The sequence below is a fragment of the Trachemys scripta genome, chromosome 7 (genome assembly GCF_013100865.1).
Source record: "Trachemys scripta elegans isolate TJP31775 chromosome 7, CAS_Tse_1.0, whole genome shotgun sequence".
In the NCBI taxonomy this organism is placed as follows: Eukaryota; Metazoa; Chordata; order Testudines; family Emydidae; genus Trachemys; species Trachemys scripta.
Genome location: NC_048304.1, coordinates 95,874,680 through 95,892,973, shown reverse-complemented (window position 1 = coordinate 95,892,973; position 18,294 = coordinate 95,874,680). Strand labels below are relative to the sequence as shown.

The following is an 18,294-nucleotide window of genomic DNA, read 5'->3' as shown; positions in this document are numbered from 1 at the left end:
TATAAACAAAATGAAAATTCGTAGACGCAGAAATCCAATTTTTCTAATGCTGAGGTCAGTGTTGGTTACGTTAAAATGTGAAAAAAAATACAAATCACATTTTAACTCCCTACAAATGTTTTGTTGTTTACTAGTCTTTACCTCTGAAATGCTTACTGTACTCAAAGTTTAAAAAAAAAAAAAAAGCACTACCCCTGTGACTGCCTACAAAGGATATTGTCTCTTGTTTCCAAATTTATGATGACAACCAGATTTTTGTGACTTCTGTGAGCACCTACTTGGCATAATTTGAATTTTGGTGTCTCAGTCTTTTTTTCTCCTCCTTTTCCAAAATAAATTATACTAGCCAGATACTTACCAACTCTTTATTGCATCATATAAGGCACATTTATTAGAACTGTTAGGTAGAATCTAGGTGATTTTTTTGGGGGGAGGGGGGCATTTTATTATGGTAGCAATGACTATATTTAAGGTTGAAATGCAACTTTCTTTAAACCCCCTACTTAAGTTGCTTATAACTTACTCAAACCAATTAATTGGGGACTGGAAATTTTTCTGTACTTGATCTTTACCAAGAAGGGAGTGTTTTGGAAAGTTTCAGTAGAATTAATTGAGATATTTATTAGTTCTTTATGTGTAAAATATATACTTTCCCTGTATGTTCTGAGCAGAGGTTTTGAACATACTTAGAGCCTGGACCAATTTCCTTCAAGATTGCTTTGTTTTGTGGCTGTTAATGAGATATAAGGAACAAACTGAGTTTGAAGGAAATTGGTTCAGTAGTTTTGAAGTCATGATAATTGAAAGCATTTTCACACACAAAAACTATGTTTTAAGTTTCTGTGCTCGATCTGTTATCTAGGACATTAGGGTGTACGTGAACAGTAGAGTTTGGCCTTTTTTCTGCTCCATCTCTACTGGCTTTGAATATTGGAAGCACTGTGAAGCACTTTAGAGTAATTTCCTGGACTTTAAAAGTTTAAACCTTACAATTTCTTTCCGAAGTTTCCAGTGTGGTTGTGACGCCCTGGAGATCACATGAATTAAAGTAATGAATACAGTGTTGCAAGGCTGATCTCCTTCGTTCTGTTCTCAGCTCTGCCACTACAAAACTTTAGCGGACACCATCAACTTAAAAACTACAATAAAAAGTAACGACTTATTTTGGGCTTTTAGATAGTGCTGTCAAATGCACATTGTGGATAGTTTTTCTTCTTTTGTTTGTGTGGATATTCAGTACAGCAACAGGGGGAGAAAATCATTTTTTGAAATAGGAAAATAATATTAGACCAGTAAAAATTAGCAGGGAATACCCAGGGTCATGTTTTGTAACTGAAACTTAACTCATTTTGAAACTGATTGCATTTTAGACTGATCACATTTTTAAGTAGCACAATGGAGCCCCAACCTCCTTTAAGTGCTACTGCAATGTAAATGTTAAATAATAAGAATAAAGTGACAGTATATCTTTAATACTTTACTCTTAGTACTTTACACACATTTAAGTGAGCTTTGTAACACTTTTAGGAAGTAGGTAACTATTACTACACCCGTTTTACAGATTGTAAAATTATTGCTCAGAAAGATTAAGGATTTGTCTAGATAAGGGAAGTTTACACCAGTATAATTAGCAAGTTTCCTTAATTGAGACAAGCCCTCCATTGATCAAGGTCACATGGAAAATTAATATTAGAACCAGGTTTGTCATCTGTGTCTAATTGCTAGGCCCATGTATATTGCATTAAATGAACCTTGCCTTCCAGCCCGGTCCTTGAACTTCCCTATGCCCTGAACATGAAAAATGTCTAATAAAAATGCTTCGCAGTTATATAGTGTATTTTCATCTGTAGCTCACAAAGCTCCTTGCAGAGAGCATGTCATGTTACAGATTGTGAGAGAAAAATAACTCACTTGCCTGATTTCACACAATAGATCCAGGCTTACAGGCAATGGCCTAGCCAATCCCACTACAGTGCCATTCAGGCAAATCAGTCAGTTTTTTTTCCTAGTGTATAATATCACCTTTGGGCATGGGGAAGGGCTTATAAATCTTCCCTTGAGTATATGGGAGCCAGTAAACTTATATGCTGCTGCCCAAACAGCCACAGAGCCCCTCTATCTCCTGTCCTCAAGCCCGGGGGGCACAGTGCAACAATCCTTAAAGAGGACAAGCTTTTTCTTTCCTCTGCTGGCCCAAATTCCATCCCACAGAATTTTGTGCCTATTTACCTTTCTGTAAAACAGACTACACTTATATCTGACTTTTCCTCTGTAGAATTTAAAACACTTGACAAAGCTAGATAAATGTGAGTGGCCCTATTCTACAGATCAGTAAGCCTCAGATACAGAGATCTGTGGTTTAGTAGATTTGCTACCTTAGATAAATATATTCTGTTTCCTGCCCCAAACTTCCTGTGTAAGTTTTAACAAACATGTAACCTATCATGAGCTTCCATAGTAGAATCATTTAGAATTACTCCTTGATGGGTTCAGGGGATACAGTTAAATTTATAAATCACTGAGACCCAGGTGCATATGCAGTATACAGTTAGCATTTTGGCAACATGCTAACAGTGCATGCACAATGGTTGATTTTCAAAGGCTTATAACTCACCCAAATTAAAATATTTTTACCAAAACACTATTAGACATCCCTTCCACCTACAGGCTCTTTCCCTCCCAAATTTCATCATCCTAAATCAGCTCATCTCAGTACAAGTGTGGTTTTACAGCTATGTACAAATTTTTAACTGTAACCATTCCATTTTGAAGATTTTTTTTTTTAATGTGCAAAGGACTAATTTTTAACTTGTAACTTCAGAACCATTTCATTTAATTACTTGAAATTTATGGACAAAACCCCATTCTATACTAAACAGTGATCACAAAAACTATCACTAGAAAATATTTTTCTTGTGCTTTGTTAGAAGATGGGTGAAGATTGGTCTTATAATGGAAACCTGCAGACTTAGTTATGGAGGGCCAGCGGTCTCTCCATATAATTTGTGTAGCTGTGCTCAATAATGGAAGAATCTTTGTGCTCTGAAAAATGCTAATTCTATATTCTGACTCACCTAAATAATACTCTACTTATGTTCTTCCAGCATCGTAGGCACCTTTCCCTATTACGAAGGGTCATGGTGGATTCTTTGTCATTGGCAACTTTTACATCAAGATTGGACGTTTTTCTAAAAGATATAGTCTAGGAATTAAATTGGGGAAGTTATGTGTCCTGTGTTATACAGGAGATCAGACTAGACCAGGGGTTCTCAAAGTTCATTGCACCGGGACCCTCCTTCTGACAATAAAATTACTACATGAATGAGGGGGAAACGGGGGGTGTCGGAGCCCAAGCCCTGCCGCCCTGTTTGGGGGAGGGGGTGGAGGGAAAGGGCCTCAGGCCACGCCCTGCCACCCCAGGTGGGCGGAGAGGGGGCTGCAGCTCAAGCCCCATTGCCCCAGGTGGGGGTGGAGCTCAGTCTTCAGCCTCAGCCCTGGATCCCAGTAAGTCTAATACTGGCCCTGGTGACCCCATTAAAATTGGGTCACGACCCACTTTGGGGTCACAACCCACAGTTTGAGAACTGCTGGACTAGATGATGACAGTGGTCCCCTCTGGCTGTGGTATCTATGAATTCCCCCCATCCACTCCCAATAGTAATTTATTAACGTTATTTCAAATGTGTAATATTGAAACAAAACAAAAGAAATGTTTCAGTACTCAGGCTAGACAATAGTATTTATTTTGGATTTATTTAAATCGAAATATCTCCTTCTGGTGAAATAAGGCAGATTTTCAAAGAGTTTAGTTTCTGTTTCGGCACCTTAATAAAGTAGCCAGCTAAGCACTTAGAAAACGTGACCACTTCACTTAGATGCCCAACTAGGACTAAGTTCTGATTTTTTTTTTTTTGGAAATCTGGCCCTTGACATGTCAAGCTGTATGATCCATCAGGGAGACCAGGATGCTATTTACATCTTTCTGTTTGGAGTGATATGGGAGCAGCAGAGTCTGATCTTTATAAGACATTTAATGTAGCTTGAAATTTATCTCGAGACCAAAAAGAGCAGTATTTTTTTGTGCATTTGTTGAGGAAAGCTTACTCCGAAGAAGAAGAAACTTTGTTACAGAAGTAGCTGTTTTATATGAAACTTCAGGTATCTTGTATCAAATTAGTATAGTTTGAAAAGTATTTTATCCTTTAAGTATTCAGAAAAATATACAAATATATTTTTTTTTATAAAAGATGGCGGACTTTGACACCAGTTGGACAGCCTATACCAGGAACGAGATTCATTGCTTTCAAAGTGCCTTTAAAAGGGGTATGTATAAAATGCTGTTACAGTCAGTCTGTACTAATTGCTCTGTGAAGACTTACGGAAAATAGCATTCACATTCATGCAAACTGCAGAACAGATTCAATGTGAAAAATTACAAATTATTTTTCTATTAAAATTAGTATTTAGCACATTCAGTCCTTTTCCAATGAGCTTTCCATAAACTAAAGATGTTCGCTTTTCTAAGTGTAGACTGGTACTTGGTGTAACTGAGTATGTTTACTTATCTCTTATTCAGGGCCAGCTCCAGGTTTTTTGCCGCCCCAAGCGATGGGGGGCGGGGGGCGGGAGAGCTGCGATCGGCTGTAGCTCCATCGCGCCGCTTTCTTCTTCAGCGGCACTTCGGCGGCAGGTCCTTCCCTCCGAGAGGGACCGAGGGACCTGCCGCCGAAGAGCCTGACATGCCGCCCCTTCCCCTTGGCCGCCCCAAGCACCTGCTTGCTCAGCTGGTGCCTGAAGCCGGCCCCGCTCTTACACATCATGACTTTCTCACCAGCTAATCTGCACCATTCGTTTAAAATTACAGAATTTAGTACTTCTGGAGTGTGTTAGTTCAGGTTTGAGCCCAGGCCTTTGCATCTTCTGAAACTGCTGTAACAAGAGTCCTGCTTGTGGTGGTGATTTTTGTGATGTGGATAACTGTCCACTGGACATAAACCAGAAATTAATTTCACATACATGATGATCACCCATTAAAGGGTAGTGGTCACTGGACCACTTTTGAAATGGTGGCTATAAATGTATGTCTCCGTATCCTGTTCCTGTAAATTGCACAGAAATGGACAAAAGAAGTGTATTTTAAAGAAATGTTTTGCTCAAATGCTCTTTAATGGTATGTAGGCACCATCTTATATGGAAGTTCCATCTTAATCTGTTTCACATGGTTGGCCAGATTCTCTGTTTTGCTGAGTTTATGTTGGTCAAAGCAGAGACTGGAAGCCGTCATGGAGCTGTTTAGGCTCCCTGATACTTTGCCTGGCCCTGATGCTCATTAGAGAATTTTTTACTGCTGTCTACATTCTTCTTACACTCACTTCAATCCTGATAAGACTTTGTTTCAAATATACAGGGAAAAAATTATCTTAATGCTAAATTATAAATGTATGTAGCATCCAGTAGCATGAGTGACAGAGAAGAAAACAAACAGGCAGGGAAAAATAAGTATCCCCATCATTTGTGGGAAGAGAGGTGAGTCAGTAAGCTGTTCTATCAGAGCTCCCTAGTTTTTATGTAGAATAGACTGGTTGTTTGGGATTTTTTGCAGTGGGTAAGATTTTTATATTTTGTTTTGCTTATTGACATCAATGTTAGATTTGTCTGTGTTCAAGGAATTACTTTAAATTGTTATATTCATTCTTCATTGTGCAGGACTTTTTTCTTGATATGAAATTGGTGCTTATTGCGCTGGAACTTCTGCCACAGTCTCATCTCTTGTCATAATATCATACAATAAAATCATGAACTTATTTTAGGTCATCAGTTCCATCTCAATGTAGTTTTTGAATCCACACAATACATTGAATGCCTATGTTTCCTCTTGTTCCTGATTCATTTTATGAGGCAGATGTTTCTATTTTTATTGGAATTTGTAAAACGCAATCTTCATTTTCCTTTTTCATCACAGGCAATTAACCAGAGACTTACTCCAACCCAGAAATTTACACCCAAAGACCTGATTGCTGCAATGAAAGCCCTAAATGTGGAACTTGGATTAATTATTGATTTAACATACACCACACGGTATTATGAAGTTAAGGTAATAGTAAATAAGTAATAGCAGAATTAAATGCACAATTACTGCAACCTTTTATCTTGTGTTGCTTAATCCCAGTCTAGAAATTGTCATGTTGGAACAGACTAGTGAACCATCTAATCTGGTATCCTGTTTCCAGCAGAAATTTATGCAGAACTGTATCATGAAGGAAATATCATCTTAATCTCAGCTAGCATTCACTTATGGCTTGATTCAGGAACTTTACTAGCATTTGATCATTATATTTATATATAGTACTGTAGTTCCCAGATTCTCTGATCAAGATTACTATGCTAGGCATTGCACAAACACACAGGCAGACATGGCCCCTGTCCTGAAGACAGATGCTATATCTAAATCTTTTTAAAAATATAATATTTCTTTCACTATTATGCTGTATGAATAGATTCCACAGGTTAACTCTACACCGATTAAAAAAAAAATTCATTATATTGTAATTGGGAGTATCCATTTAATGTGCTCTGTGCAAGAGTAAATAGAAGCATGTGTTACTAAATGTAGACCCTTGAATATACACTATAATGGGATAAAATAAGTAAGGGAGAGGAGGTGAAGCTTGATACTCTTCATGAAGAGGATTTGAATGGCAGTACAAGCTTCCCTCATCAGTCCAACCAGTGTGCATCTACTGTGACCAGGAGGTATTGAAAGGGGTAGTTCCGTCTCCATTGCAAACCTAGATCTCTTTGCTTGAGATTGACTCTTCCCAACAAAAGGGCTATTTGCTATGGCAGTTTTTGTGAGTACAGCTTTTCTAATATAACTACAAAATGATCATTTTCAATCACTACTGATACAGATTTGAACCAGTGACTTACATCTGGGGTTTTTTATATATTGTTTGTAAGTTTTATGGTGGTACAACATTTTAGTGACTAATGATTGTTGCTATTTTTTTCTCCTTGTTGCTAGGATTTACCTAAAAGTGTGCAGTATAAGAAACTGTATACTGTTGGACTTGAAGTCCCCGATAATGCTACTATTCTACAATTCAAAAAATGGGTCAGAAAGTTCCTTTGGGAAAATGCAGGAAATGGTAATTAACAGCATCTTTAATGCTATAAAAGACCAAAATGTTACTTAAATCTTAAATGTATGATTTATTAATCACAATAGATGTTCACTTCTACAGGTCAGGTTTCTCAAACTTTTTCATAGTGTGATCCAGTTTTGTAACTTCATAATCTCGTGGACCATCTCCTATCCCTTTTGCCACTCCAAAATGCTCATGTCAGCTACAGCATTTATTACATGGACTGCCTTCCTAATAGTGTCATATTTTTAGCTGTATTTAATATGATGTGCCAGCTGAGAACAAGGAGAGCTAGCCCATGTGACCAGCAGACACTTCATGGATCACTGCTGGTTCACAAACCACAGCTTGGGAGCCACTGGCATAGTTCTGTGTATAATAAGTAATACTTTTCATAACGCTTTCTGTGTTTTTGTAATTGGACACAATCAGGGATTTTCTGATCATACTTTTTCTTCTTTCATTGTGATCCGTGAGGTAGCCTTACCCTGTTGAAGGCATGTAATGTGATAGCCTCCTGTCTGATCTCCACCCTCTACTTCAAAGCAGAACCACTTACTAGTGTGACCTTCAGTTCTCTGAATTAGGAGTCAAGGAGATAGCTCAAGAGCATGAAGATGTCATTTAGTTAATCGGTTATAAAGTTCAGTAGCTACAGGGGCATCATGTCAAGATATTTTGATGGCAGCTGGATACTCCTTTGCTCTCATGAAGATACTAATTCTTTAAGAGCATGATACAGTTATAGAGGTGGTTGGGAGTTTACATAGTGTTTGTGTAGAGCTGTTACACAGTTATATGTGACAGCTCTATGCTGGTGTGACAGCTGGTGTGACAGCTCTATGCACGGAAGAACTCGTTGCACACATCCTGCTGCACAGAACTCGTTGCACACAACCTACATGTGCATCTCTTTTTATCTTTCCCTTAGTATTGGAGGCTCTTGCACATCTCAGTTCAGCATCTTCTGGAACAAATCTTTACTGGCAGCTGAGAGTCATTCAGCTGTGTGCCTGATTCAGGAGACTGCTCTGTTGACCAAGTCCTGGTTTCTTACTGTGATAGCTCTGTAATGGTTTGTGTCAGAAAATTTCCATTGCCAAAGTTGCACTGCTCTACCTCAGATAAGATGTATGGTTCTGTTGTGGATAGCCAGTTTGCAGGTGGACGTAAATCTCAGAAACCAGGGCCCAAATTTGAAGTGTTGGAAAAGAAGAACAGTATTATGAAATGGTTCTTTCTTATCCCAGTAGTTAATGTTCTGGCTCCTTGGTTGCTGTTTTTGGCTTATGAGCTGAAGTGTAGGGAGTTTCCTTCCTGCATAATCTAATGATTTGGATGTGACAAAGGCATTCCTTCAGGGACCCTTTGGGTCGGAATGTTTTGTTCTGAATGTTGGTCAGAACCCCAACTTCCTAGTTTGCAACTGGATGAAGAGACACAGCTGTCTCCAAAGTCTGTAAGTGCCACTCCTGAGTTGACTGGAGATGGCAATACAAAGCAAGAAGCTAAATGCACTGCCTCCACAATGCCTCAGGCATCTGCCATCCCAGGAGTAATGGACCAAATTTAGACGCCTGTGCTTGGATCCCTCTAGTAGTGCATTTCATTACCAGTAGGCTGCCAGGCTGACTTCAGTGTTTTTGCTTGTGGAAGGGTTCATAAAAATCTGTAAGTGAAATTGTGAAAGTAAGTTTGGTTTGAATTTGTCCTCAAAGTCAGTCATGTTTTGTTCCAGTTACTTGATTTAGTTTCCTTATCACAGTGTGGTTGATGGTTATCTAGTCAGGCAACTTTTCTTATCACCAGTTTCCCCCTCCTTTTTTCTGTGCCCTGCCTGGACTAGTTTAGGTTCCAAGAGGTTGGGAAGTGGGAAGCATTGAGTTAACTGCTGCTACAAATCCAGCAGGAAGAACATAAATTCTGGACGTATATCCTGGTGTGTACAGGCTTAATAATAATAATTTTGCAAACAGCAAACATGCTCACTGAAACTGCTTTAGTGTAAACAATAAATGGCTTCTTTTTGTTTTGCACTAATTATTTTATGGTATTTTTGTTTTTTCACATTTTTTTCCTTTGTAATAGATAAACTCATTGGCGTTCATTGTACCAATGGAATTAATAGAACTGGCTACCTTATATGTAGGCAAGTATTACATGAAAATTCAGATAATTTTTTTCATTAGAATAGTATGTTTATATCAGTCATAATCTATACCTTTATAATAATTCAGCCACGTTTTTTGTCAGATACCTTATTGATGTTGAAGGTTGGGATCCAGAGACAGCAATTCAAGGTATTTCCTAGAACAAAACATGGGGCTCTGTGTCTACAGTGGTTCTGTGACAGCTACCTCATACTTAACTCCTGCACAGGTTCCCACAGATAAATCCTTCCTGCTGCTGCTTCCATGCCTAGCAGTATTTGGGCACCATCAGATCAGAACCACATCAAGAGGACAGTTCCCTCCCTCCAACCCCATTATTGGTTTTGAAGATTTCTGTGTATTGGTGCAATCATAAGTAGCAACTGCAATAGTTACAGTTGGAAAACAGTTTGCTGCAAAAATGTTTGTGCAGTCTGCTGCAATTTAAAATTGAATCACAGGAATCAATAGTGAACTTATTTCAAGTTTTACATGCCACGGTTTTATTATGCCACGGTTTACATGGCGCCCCGATTGACCACATTATATGCAGCTGTGTTCCAAGCATGTTTAACTGCACACACTAATCTTTTTACAATTTTCTTCAGCTTTTGGTGATGCTAGAGGTCATCGTATGGATGGTCTTGTATATCTAACAGATCTCAGAACTCAACCAATGAGAAGGTAGGCAAAGGCTTTTAATTACATAATTGAAGTTGTCAAGTGCAGTTCTTTGAATTTTCAATGCTTGAGTCATATTTAAAATGTCTCTTGTACTGTTAAGCACATATTGACCTCTCTTATTACACTTTATACAAAGAGTGCTTATCTTTGAAGACTTCTGTTATGAATGGTATGAAGTGTAATTTTCCCCTTAGGTTTTATATTATAAAGTCTTTATAAATGTACATCATGGAAACGGTTTTCTTTTAAAGTTGATTTTTTTAATTAAATTCTTCTGTTGTTGTGTCCTACTTCCTTAGGTGCATTCAGCAGAGTTATGAATGGTAGGGAACAGCTGGCAAAAAATTATTAGTGAGGGCCCCTTAACTCTGGAATTCACTCTCTCCTCTTAGCCAGCCAGAGTCTGGATCTATTAACCTTTCCGGATATGCTGCATAGGGGATTGCCATTCCAGATCAGACCTGTGGTCTATCTAGCCTGTTGTCTTGTTTCTATCAGTGGCCACTACCAGATATTTCAGAGGAAGATGCAACAGACCCTGTAGCAGACTGGGCCCAGAAGGGAAGATTCTTCCTAGCCCCTGTCTGTCAGTAGCAGACTTATGTCTTGAAGCATGAGGGTTTATATTCCTTATTTTTAAAAAAAATCCAATCTAATGTAACTGTAGATGTCATTCTAATCCATCTATTCTACAAAACTCTTTTGCCTTTATGATATCATTGTAGCAGTGAAGTTGTAAGCTCTGTTGTTTTTTTAATTAAAATTTTTTGGCCTTTCAGTTTCACTAAATGTCCCTTGTTCCTGTATTATGAGAATGTAAATAGGGAAACTTTTCTGTACTAATCACTATCATGTATACTTTCATATGGGAAGGGGTGAAGTAATTGAGGGACAATTTTGCAAATAACCATGGGGCTTCACCCCAACTGTCAACGAGTCATATGTCAGTGAAGTATTTTCTTTGCCTTTTTCTATCAGCCTCTTCAGAAAAAAATAAACTGAAATTCTCCCAAATGTACACATAGTCCTGCCTTGAGCACAGGGGACTAGACTTGAGGTCCTGTCCTGAGGTCCCTTCCAGTCCTACACTTCTATGATTCCCTAGCTTTCCAGCACTCCCATAATGCCAATTTATTTCCACAACTGGAAAAAAATGTACATACTTTCTTTCAACAGTATTTTTAATACAGGAAATTTTGTATTAAATGCTTTTATTTTCCCTAGTAATCTTGGAATGGATGTGTGGGATCCTGATGAAGATATTATACCCCCACCAAATGTGATGGAAGGACCTGTAGATAGGTTCCCAAATGAAGATTTTCCTGGGTAATTGGCAAAAATATGACATTTTTAAAAAATGTAATGTGAAAGATAACTATTGGAATAGTTACATTGGTATTCTGTTCTATTTTCAGTACTAATAATTCAGTATACCTATTTTAAATTAAATTAAATTAAGGTTGTGATAAAAAGATGAAGCAAGGGAATATTAGGACAGGATGTCTTCCGTTACAAGTACTTTGGATTCATTGGGGCAATTTTTATGCGGTAAAAGTTTTTATCCTTTGGTTTTGGAAGAGACATGTATTGTATCTCCCGTTCCTTGATAACATTCTAGTACAGTAGTTTGTGGTGTTAGTTTTCTGTGGGGTTATTTTGGGTTTGCTTGTCTCTTAAAAAGGTGATATGGAATTATAGTGGTTTTCACAGTCTTGACCAGTAGTTCTCAAACTTTTGTATTGGTGACCCCTTTCACACAGCAAGCCTCTGAGTGCGACCCCCCCTTATAAATTAAAAACACTTTTTTACATTTAACACTATTATAAATGCTGGAGGTGAAACAGGGTTTGGGGGGGTGGAGGCTGGCAGCTTGTGACCTCCCATGTAATAACCTCACGGTCATGACCCCTAGTTTGAGAACCTCTGGTCTTGACAATATAATATGTTTTATACTATTATGAGAAAGACAAGGTGGTTGAGGTGAAGTAATATCTTTTATTGGATCAACTTCTGTTGGTGAAAGAGACACGGTCGGGAGCGTAGCTAGGGGGGTTCAGGGGAAGCAGCTGCTTCCCCTCAGCACATTTTTCAAAAGCGACACCTGCCGGGCTGGCGCTGGGCTCCTGCAGGCAAGGGGGAGGCGGGCAGCATGGCCAGACTCCGGAGGAGCCATTGGGGGGGGCGGTGGGCGCGGCTGGAGGAGTGAAGGGGCCGGCTCCTCAGCCATCGTCCCCCATGCTCAGCGTGGCCCCAACATCAGGACTTGGCGGCCGGGCGCTCCGCAGCTGGCGGGCAGGCACCGCTTTTGAAAAAAATGCTGGGCTGCCCGGGCCGAGGGAAGCAGGAAGCTGCCAGGGAGAGGGGATCTCGCCAGCTGCTGCCCGCCCCACTGCTCCGCTCCCCCCAGCCCCCAGGAGAAGCAAGCAGCGCCTGCCCGCCACCCCTTCCCCCCGACCGAGCCCCTCCAAGGGAGGGCGCAGCGTGGCCAGAGGAGCCGGGGGGGGGAGGGAGGGAGCGGCGCGGCTGGAGGAGCCAGCCAAGGGGGGTGGGGGCGCGGAGTGGCCGGAGGAGCAAGCCAAGGTGGGGGGTGCGGAGTGGCCGGAGGAGGAGCCAAGGGGTGCTGTGGCCAGAGGAGGAGCCAAGGGGGGGCGCCTTTTTTATGTTTGCTCCCCCTGCACTTAGAACCTGGCTACGCCACTGGACACGGTTATAGAATACATATAATATGTACTATAGTTAGACAGTTTAGACTGTTAATATATTAGTACCTTTATATATTTGAGTGATAATGTCCTTCATTCTCAATCCTGAGTAGTTTAAAAAATGCTACTTTGTTTGGATGGCTAACTTGAAATATTTATAACATAAAAGCCAATAAGCAGTTTAAAAATATTAATTTTTTTCACAGGCCGGGGAAAAGATTAAGAATTTATGATGATGACCACTCTCACAATGATTTACAAGGACAGATACAGTTGAGAGATTTTGATTTCATTAACAAGGGACCTGGACAAAGACGAAGACCATTTCATGACCATCAATCTCAGGATGATTTACAAGCGCCAATGCAAATGAGAGATTGGGACTACAACAGGGGACCCGGACAAAGGCGAAGACCTTTTCCTGACCACCAGTTTTATGATGACTATCAAGAAGACATGCAGCTGAAAGATCTAGATTTCAGTAACAAAGGGCCTGGACAAAGACTGAGACCTTTTCATGGCCACCAGTTTCATGATGACTTACAGGGAGACATGCAGTCAAGAGACTTTGAGTATGTTAATAGAGGCCGTGGACAAAGGCAGAGACCCTTTCCTGATCACCCATCTCACAGTGACTTACAGGATGACATGCAGCTGGAAGATTTTGACTTTGTTAACAGAGGCCGTGGGCAGAGGCGAAGGCTTTTCCATGACCACCAGTCTCATGATGAATTTCAGGCACAGATGCAGTTAAAGGATTTAGATTTCATTAACAAGGGGCCTGGGCAAAGGCTGAGACCTTTTCACGACTACCAAACGCATGATGACTTACAACCCCAGATGCAGTTGGGAGATTTTGAATTTGTTAATAGGGGCCGTGGGCATAGGCTGAGACCTTTTCATGACCATCAGCCTCACAATGATTTACAAACAGAGATGCAATTGAAAGATTTTGATAATAGGGGTCCTGGACAAAGGCGCAGACCTTTTCATGACAATCAAGCTTATGATGACTTACAGGAACAGACACAGTTGAAAGATTTTGATTTTGTTAATAAGGGGCATGGACAAAGACTGCAACCTTTTCATGACCATGACGACTTGCCACGTGAATGGTGTTCAGACAGGTGAAGTATTGTTTTGCTGTTACAGCAGATTTAGGGAGTAGCAAGTGTTGTTCCTCAGCATATTATTATATGACATTTTTAGGATAATGAGCAATTAGTTAGATTTTTTCCCTCCTTTTACTCATGTAAGGGTTTGCAGAATCAGGCCCTAAGGTTGGGAAACTGTCATCTCCAGAGTATTTCTGTACTTTCTTAAATTAGAGAGCTGAATTAAAGCACATTTCCAGTAACTGCTCAGAATCAACTTGAGACAAAATGCTTCATCTCACTTCATTTTATAGTGAAGAGGTTTGCATCTGAAAATCAGTCCTCAGGATTGAAGGTAATATGATATTATGTTAATCCCTTTAACCAAGTTGAGGTAATCAGCAAAGCAGTGAGGAAGTGTTGGATTTCAGTTGCTTATTTCATAAGTAATGTCTGCTAGCGAACCTCTCATTTAAGAACTGTAAATCCTTGATGACTCTCTAAAACAAATACTCACCTTGTTAACAGGGCCGCGAGAGCGGGTTCGGGCCCCGGTGAAAAAAATTTTTCGGGCCCCCCAGCAAGGGCGGACCGGCTAAACAGGGCCGACGAGAGGGAGGGGGAAGCTGGGCTCTGGGCCCCCTTCCGGACCACTGGGTTCAAAAGTAACACCTTTGACATAAAATTTGCAGTAATATTCTTTATAGTGTTAAATTATAGCACTCCCAAATACTTAAATAAATTTTAAAGACTTATTTCTATCCTTCACTTTTGATTTACACAATTTAAACAATTAGGGATATTAGATCATTCTTCTGAGACTTTATAATTTTGATATTACTAAAATAATAATTATACTCTCACTTATATAACTAAGACATTCCTTCCATGCTAACTAGTTTTGGTTACTTTTTTTAAAAAAATCTAAAAGAACTTTCACTAGAATTAGTGAATTATTTTACATGTTAAGAAAGACTAGTGTGTAATTCTTTTGTTTCTTTCAGAAATCGGTCATTTTCCTCCCATGAAAATTTACCAGAACCTCACTTTTCTTCTTCTCCTTCACGTCACAGAGATTACGGATCTGATAATGATGATTTCAGTAGAAGTTACAGGTAAATATCCAGCGTTCATATATCAATCTACATACCCCTCTACACATTACCATCCCTCTGCCACTATGACCATAGAAATTTAAATTGGATGTGCAGTTGTCAAACTAGATATTTGTTCTCGCTATACTGCAATATAAGCAATTTATAATGGAAATGTATTATGAAATTCATGCACGTGTATAATTATATCTGATAATGGATGAGACATTATAATACGTGGTATTTGTTAGCAGAATTTTAGTTACCAGAGACAATAAAGTTGCACATGGGTCTGAAAATCAGGATTTTGAAGTACGTACTCTGACTATCACTGGAAAATCCTTATTCCTGGTAGCATGGTTTTCACAAATCATTCCATTGTAAAGGAACAAAAGCATATATATATATATATATATATATATTAGTCTTATGCCAGATGTCTGGTTTGTTTTTTTTATTACAGGCATCAAATTAATTGGCAAAAAACAAAATCCTGAGTTTAATGTGCAGCAAATTATATTTGTTTCATAACATTGATGCTCATTAATGCAATCATATTTTTAACTAGAAATTATTTAACAGTCCCTACATGGTGAACTCATTCTTAAAGCAAAATAAAAACTTGGGATATATTCTTCTTTGAAGTTCTTCCATCCTGCTGTCATGTAGCGCACAGCTCAAATCATCGGCACTGAGGGTCCAATCCAAACACCACAAAAATCAGTAGGAGTCTTTCCATTGACTTTCTGGGAATTGGATCAGACCATGAAAGTTATTTAGAATCTGATAGAAGACCCTTTTTAATTTGTGTACGTGATTTGAATGTGTAATATTGACACCAAAGTCCCAAACCTGCAAACTAGCTAGTTAGAATCAGAGAACACCTGCATTCCAAGGACCACAGTTAGGACATGACTGACCTAAATAATCCAAATCTTGTGAATCTGGTTTCATATTCCCTCATATTTTGCTGAGTTCTAATCCTCTAACTAATGTTAACACCAGTTGATGGAATTACTCACTTGCATAAGTATTTTACAGGATTAGAACCAGAATTCTCAAAATCTGCAGGTGATATTGATCCTGAAAATGAGCAAATCATGAGGGACAGTGAAACCAGATACAAAAATACTTGGATTGGTTAGATCAGTGGTTCCTAAATGTGGTTGTTAGAGTGCTGGTCATCCTCTTTGTTTCTAGCTGCTACATTGCATTAAATGCTGCAAAAGTTACACTGAATTCATTTTGGCTATTGCTTTTGTATGTGAATACTTGGGATGATGTAATCATAAATAGGACGGAGAGGGCTGTGTTCTATGTGAATATGAGGGAGGTGTTTCACAAGGCAGTTTCTCTGTTTAAAAATGTAGTCCATGCTATGACACAGTTTGAGAACCTCTGATGTAGGTAATTGGATCAGCAGGTGACAAATGCAGTACAAAGAAGGTAAATATGAAATACTATAACTTACGCTGAGAGTAAAGAGCCAAGATATGGTATATATGCTAAATTCATTGATTTTAAAGCCAAAAGGGAGCATTGTGATCATCTAGTCTGATGCCTTACAGGCAATAGAACTCCCCCAAAATAATTCCTAGACCATATCTTTTAGAAAAACATCCAATCTTGATTTAAAAGTTGTCAGTGATAGAAAATCCATCACACCCGTTGGTAAATTGTTCCAGTGGTTAATCATTCTCACCATTACAAATTTTTTGTGACCAGAGAGATGGAATACAAAACAATTGTGTGTATATATGGTAAGGGGGGGTGTGTGTGTGTGTACACCCTTTACCATATGGCATATATGGTACTTATTACATCCTAAGTCACCATATCATAGGAACAATATTATTGCAATAGAGAACATGCAGTAGAGTGCTACTATTATGTATTCCAAAGGAAAGATAACGTTGATGTTGATTTTTTTTTCACATTATTTAGGGTCTTAAAACTAGAAACATGATCCAAAAGTGAAGAAATTATTAATAAATAGGGAACTCCTGGTAGAACTACCTTACAGAAAGGGTAGTCAACTTAATTCAAAAGAAGGCAAATATTACAAATACAAATAAGTTAGCAATATCTAGGTAAATTTGTCTCTAAGGACAAAGAAGGGTATTGAGGAGAGTAATGAAGTTGCAATGTAGTATTAAGATGAAGCATAAAAAGGAAAGAATTTGGAGCTGGATGACCTTTTCCATTTCCAGTATACTAAAGGGTAAATTACTTACCTATAATTTCTTTTTGAAGGTACACCATTTTAGAGTTTAATGCGAGCCAATTATCATTAATGAAATATTGTATATCTAAGAATTGTATAGTTAATATTTGGTTTTATTATAGTAATCGGCCTAGCTGTCCTGAAGATAATAGGAGAACACGTCCTTCAGATGAATTTAACAGAGGGGGAAAAAACAGATTTGCACCATATTCTTCACGCACAATGCATCTGTCCTCATCCATACACCAGGAAGATGATTCAACTGATTATGAAAGGAAACCTTTTCAAGGTGAATTTACAAGAGATATGGAGCAAGGCAAAAGATTACCCATTGTAACAGTTGATTACAATTATGGTTTGCCACTAGATTACAGACCTGAAGAGGAAGAGAGAACACATTATGATTTACCTCCAAGAGAACGCTACAACTGGAACTGAATAAAAAGAAAGCATTTGCTCTGATTAAACCTGTATTTACCCATTTTACTTTGTATGTGGACCAATTTTTTTTACGAATTAGAAAATTCAAGTTTCAATGTTAAGAGAACTTGTCTCTACTGTAAGACTAGTTTCTACTGATGTGTGGTTCTTTAAATTTATGAAATAGTGTGTGTTAAGTATATTTGGAGACAAATCCTCCACCCAGGTGAAATTAAAATAGTCCTTGTTTCTAGTGAAATTGGAACCCTATATCCTAAAGCAAACAGCTGACTGATAGTGGTTGTGTTTTTGTTTAACTTTCTTTAAATGCAAATAATTTCAGGATGCAAAACTTGTAATAAAAGCTAAAAAACTACACCATAAACTAGACTAGCATTTGAAATTATAGAAAACCTACTATGAAAATTAATAAAGCAGAAAGTAATGTCAACTTGATTGAATTGTTTGGTGGTACCTTGGATTTCTTATTGCTAACTGCTAACAAAAAACAGAGTCTCAATGTCATAATGAAAACTTTTGCAAATTATTTTAATTATAATTTTAGAAACCTATTTTTTTTAGTAGTGGCATGTATCGCCTATTAATTTTAGTAGGCATTTCTCATGCATAGGCATACATAAATCATTCCCAGATCATTGTATCTGAAGGGTTCATTTGGCCACAGCGAAAGCAGTTTGGGCTTTTTCCTCCCCTCTTTCTTCCACTGTTGAATTCAGTCTACTCTGCTGGACTGCTGCAGCTCTGCATTCTAGCTCCAGTG

The 18,294-nt window shown here is 38.6% G+C and overlaps 1 protein-coding gene across 1 annotated transcript in view; it reads left to right on the top strand.

Annotated features, from left to right (window-relative positions):
- LOC117879871 overlaps positions 1-17,969 on the top strand; it is a 31,386-nt gene extending 13,417 nt beyond the window's left edge. Inside the window, exons 3-12 of the mRNA XM_034775364.1 lie at positions 4,248-4,323; positions 5,963-6,094; positions 7,025-7,148; positions 9,234-9,294; positions 9,399-9,445; positions 9,904-9,979; positions 11,204-11,305; positions 12,888-13,808; positions 14,780-14,890; positions 17,216-17,969. Of these exons, the coding sequence (XP_034631255.1) occupies positions 4,248-4,323; positions 5,963-6,094; positions 7,025-7,148; positions 9,234-9,294; positions 9,399-9,445; positions 9,904-9,979; positions 11,204-11,305; positions 12,888-13,808; positions 14,780-14,890; positions 17,216-17,531 (1,966 nt within the window). The 3' untranslated portion in view covers positions 17,532-17,969. The remainder of the gene's footprint in view (positions 1-4,247; positions 4,324-5,962; positions 6,095-7,024; positions 7,149-9,233; positions 9,295-9,398; positions 9,446-9,903; positions 9,980-11,203; positions 11,306-12,887; positions 13,809-14,779; positions 14,891-17,215) is intronic.
- The last annotated feature ends 325 nt before the right edge of the window (positions 17,970-18,294 follow it).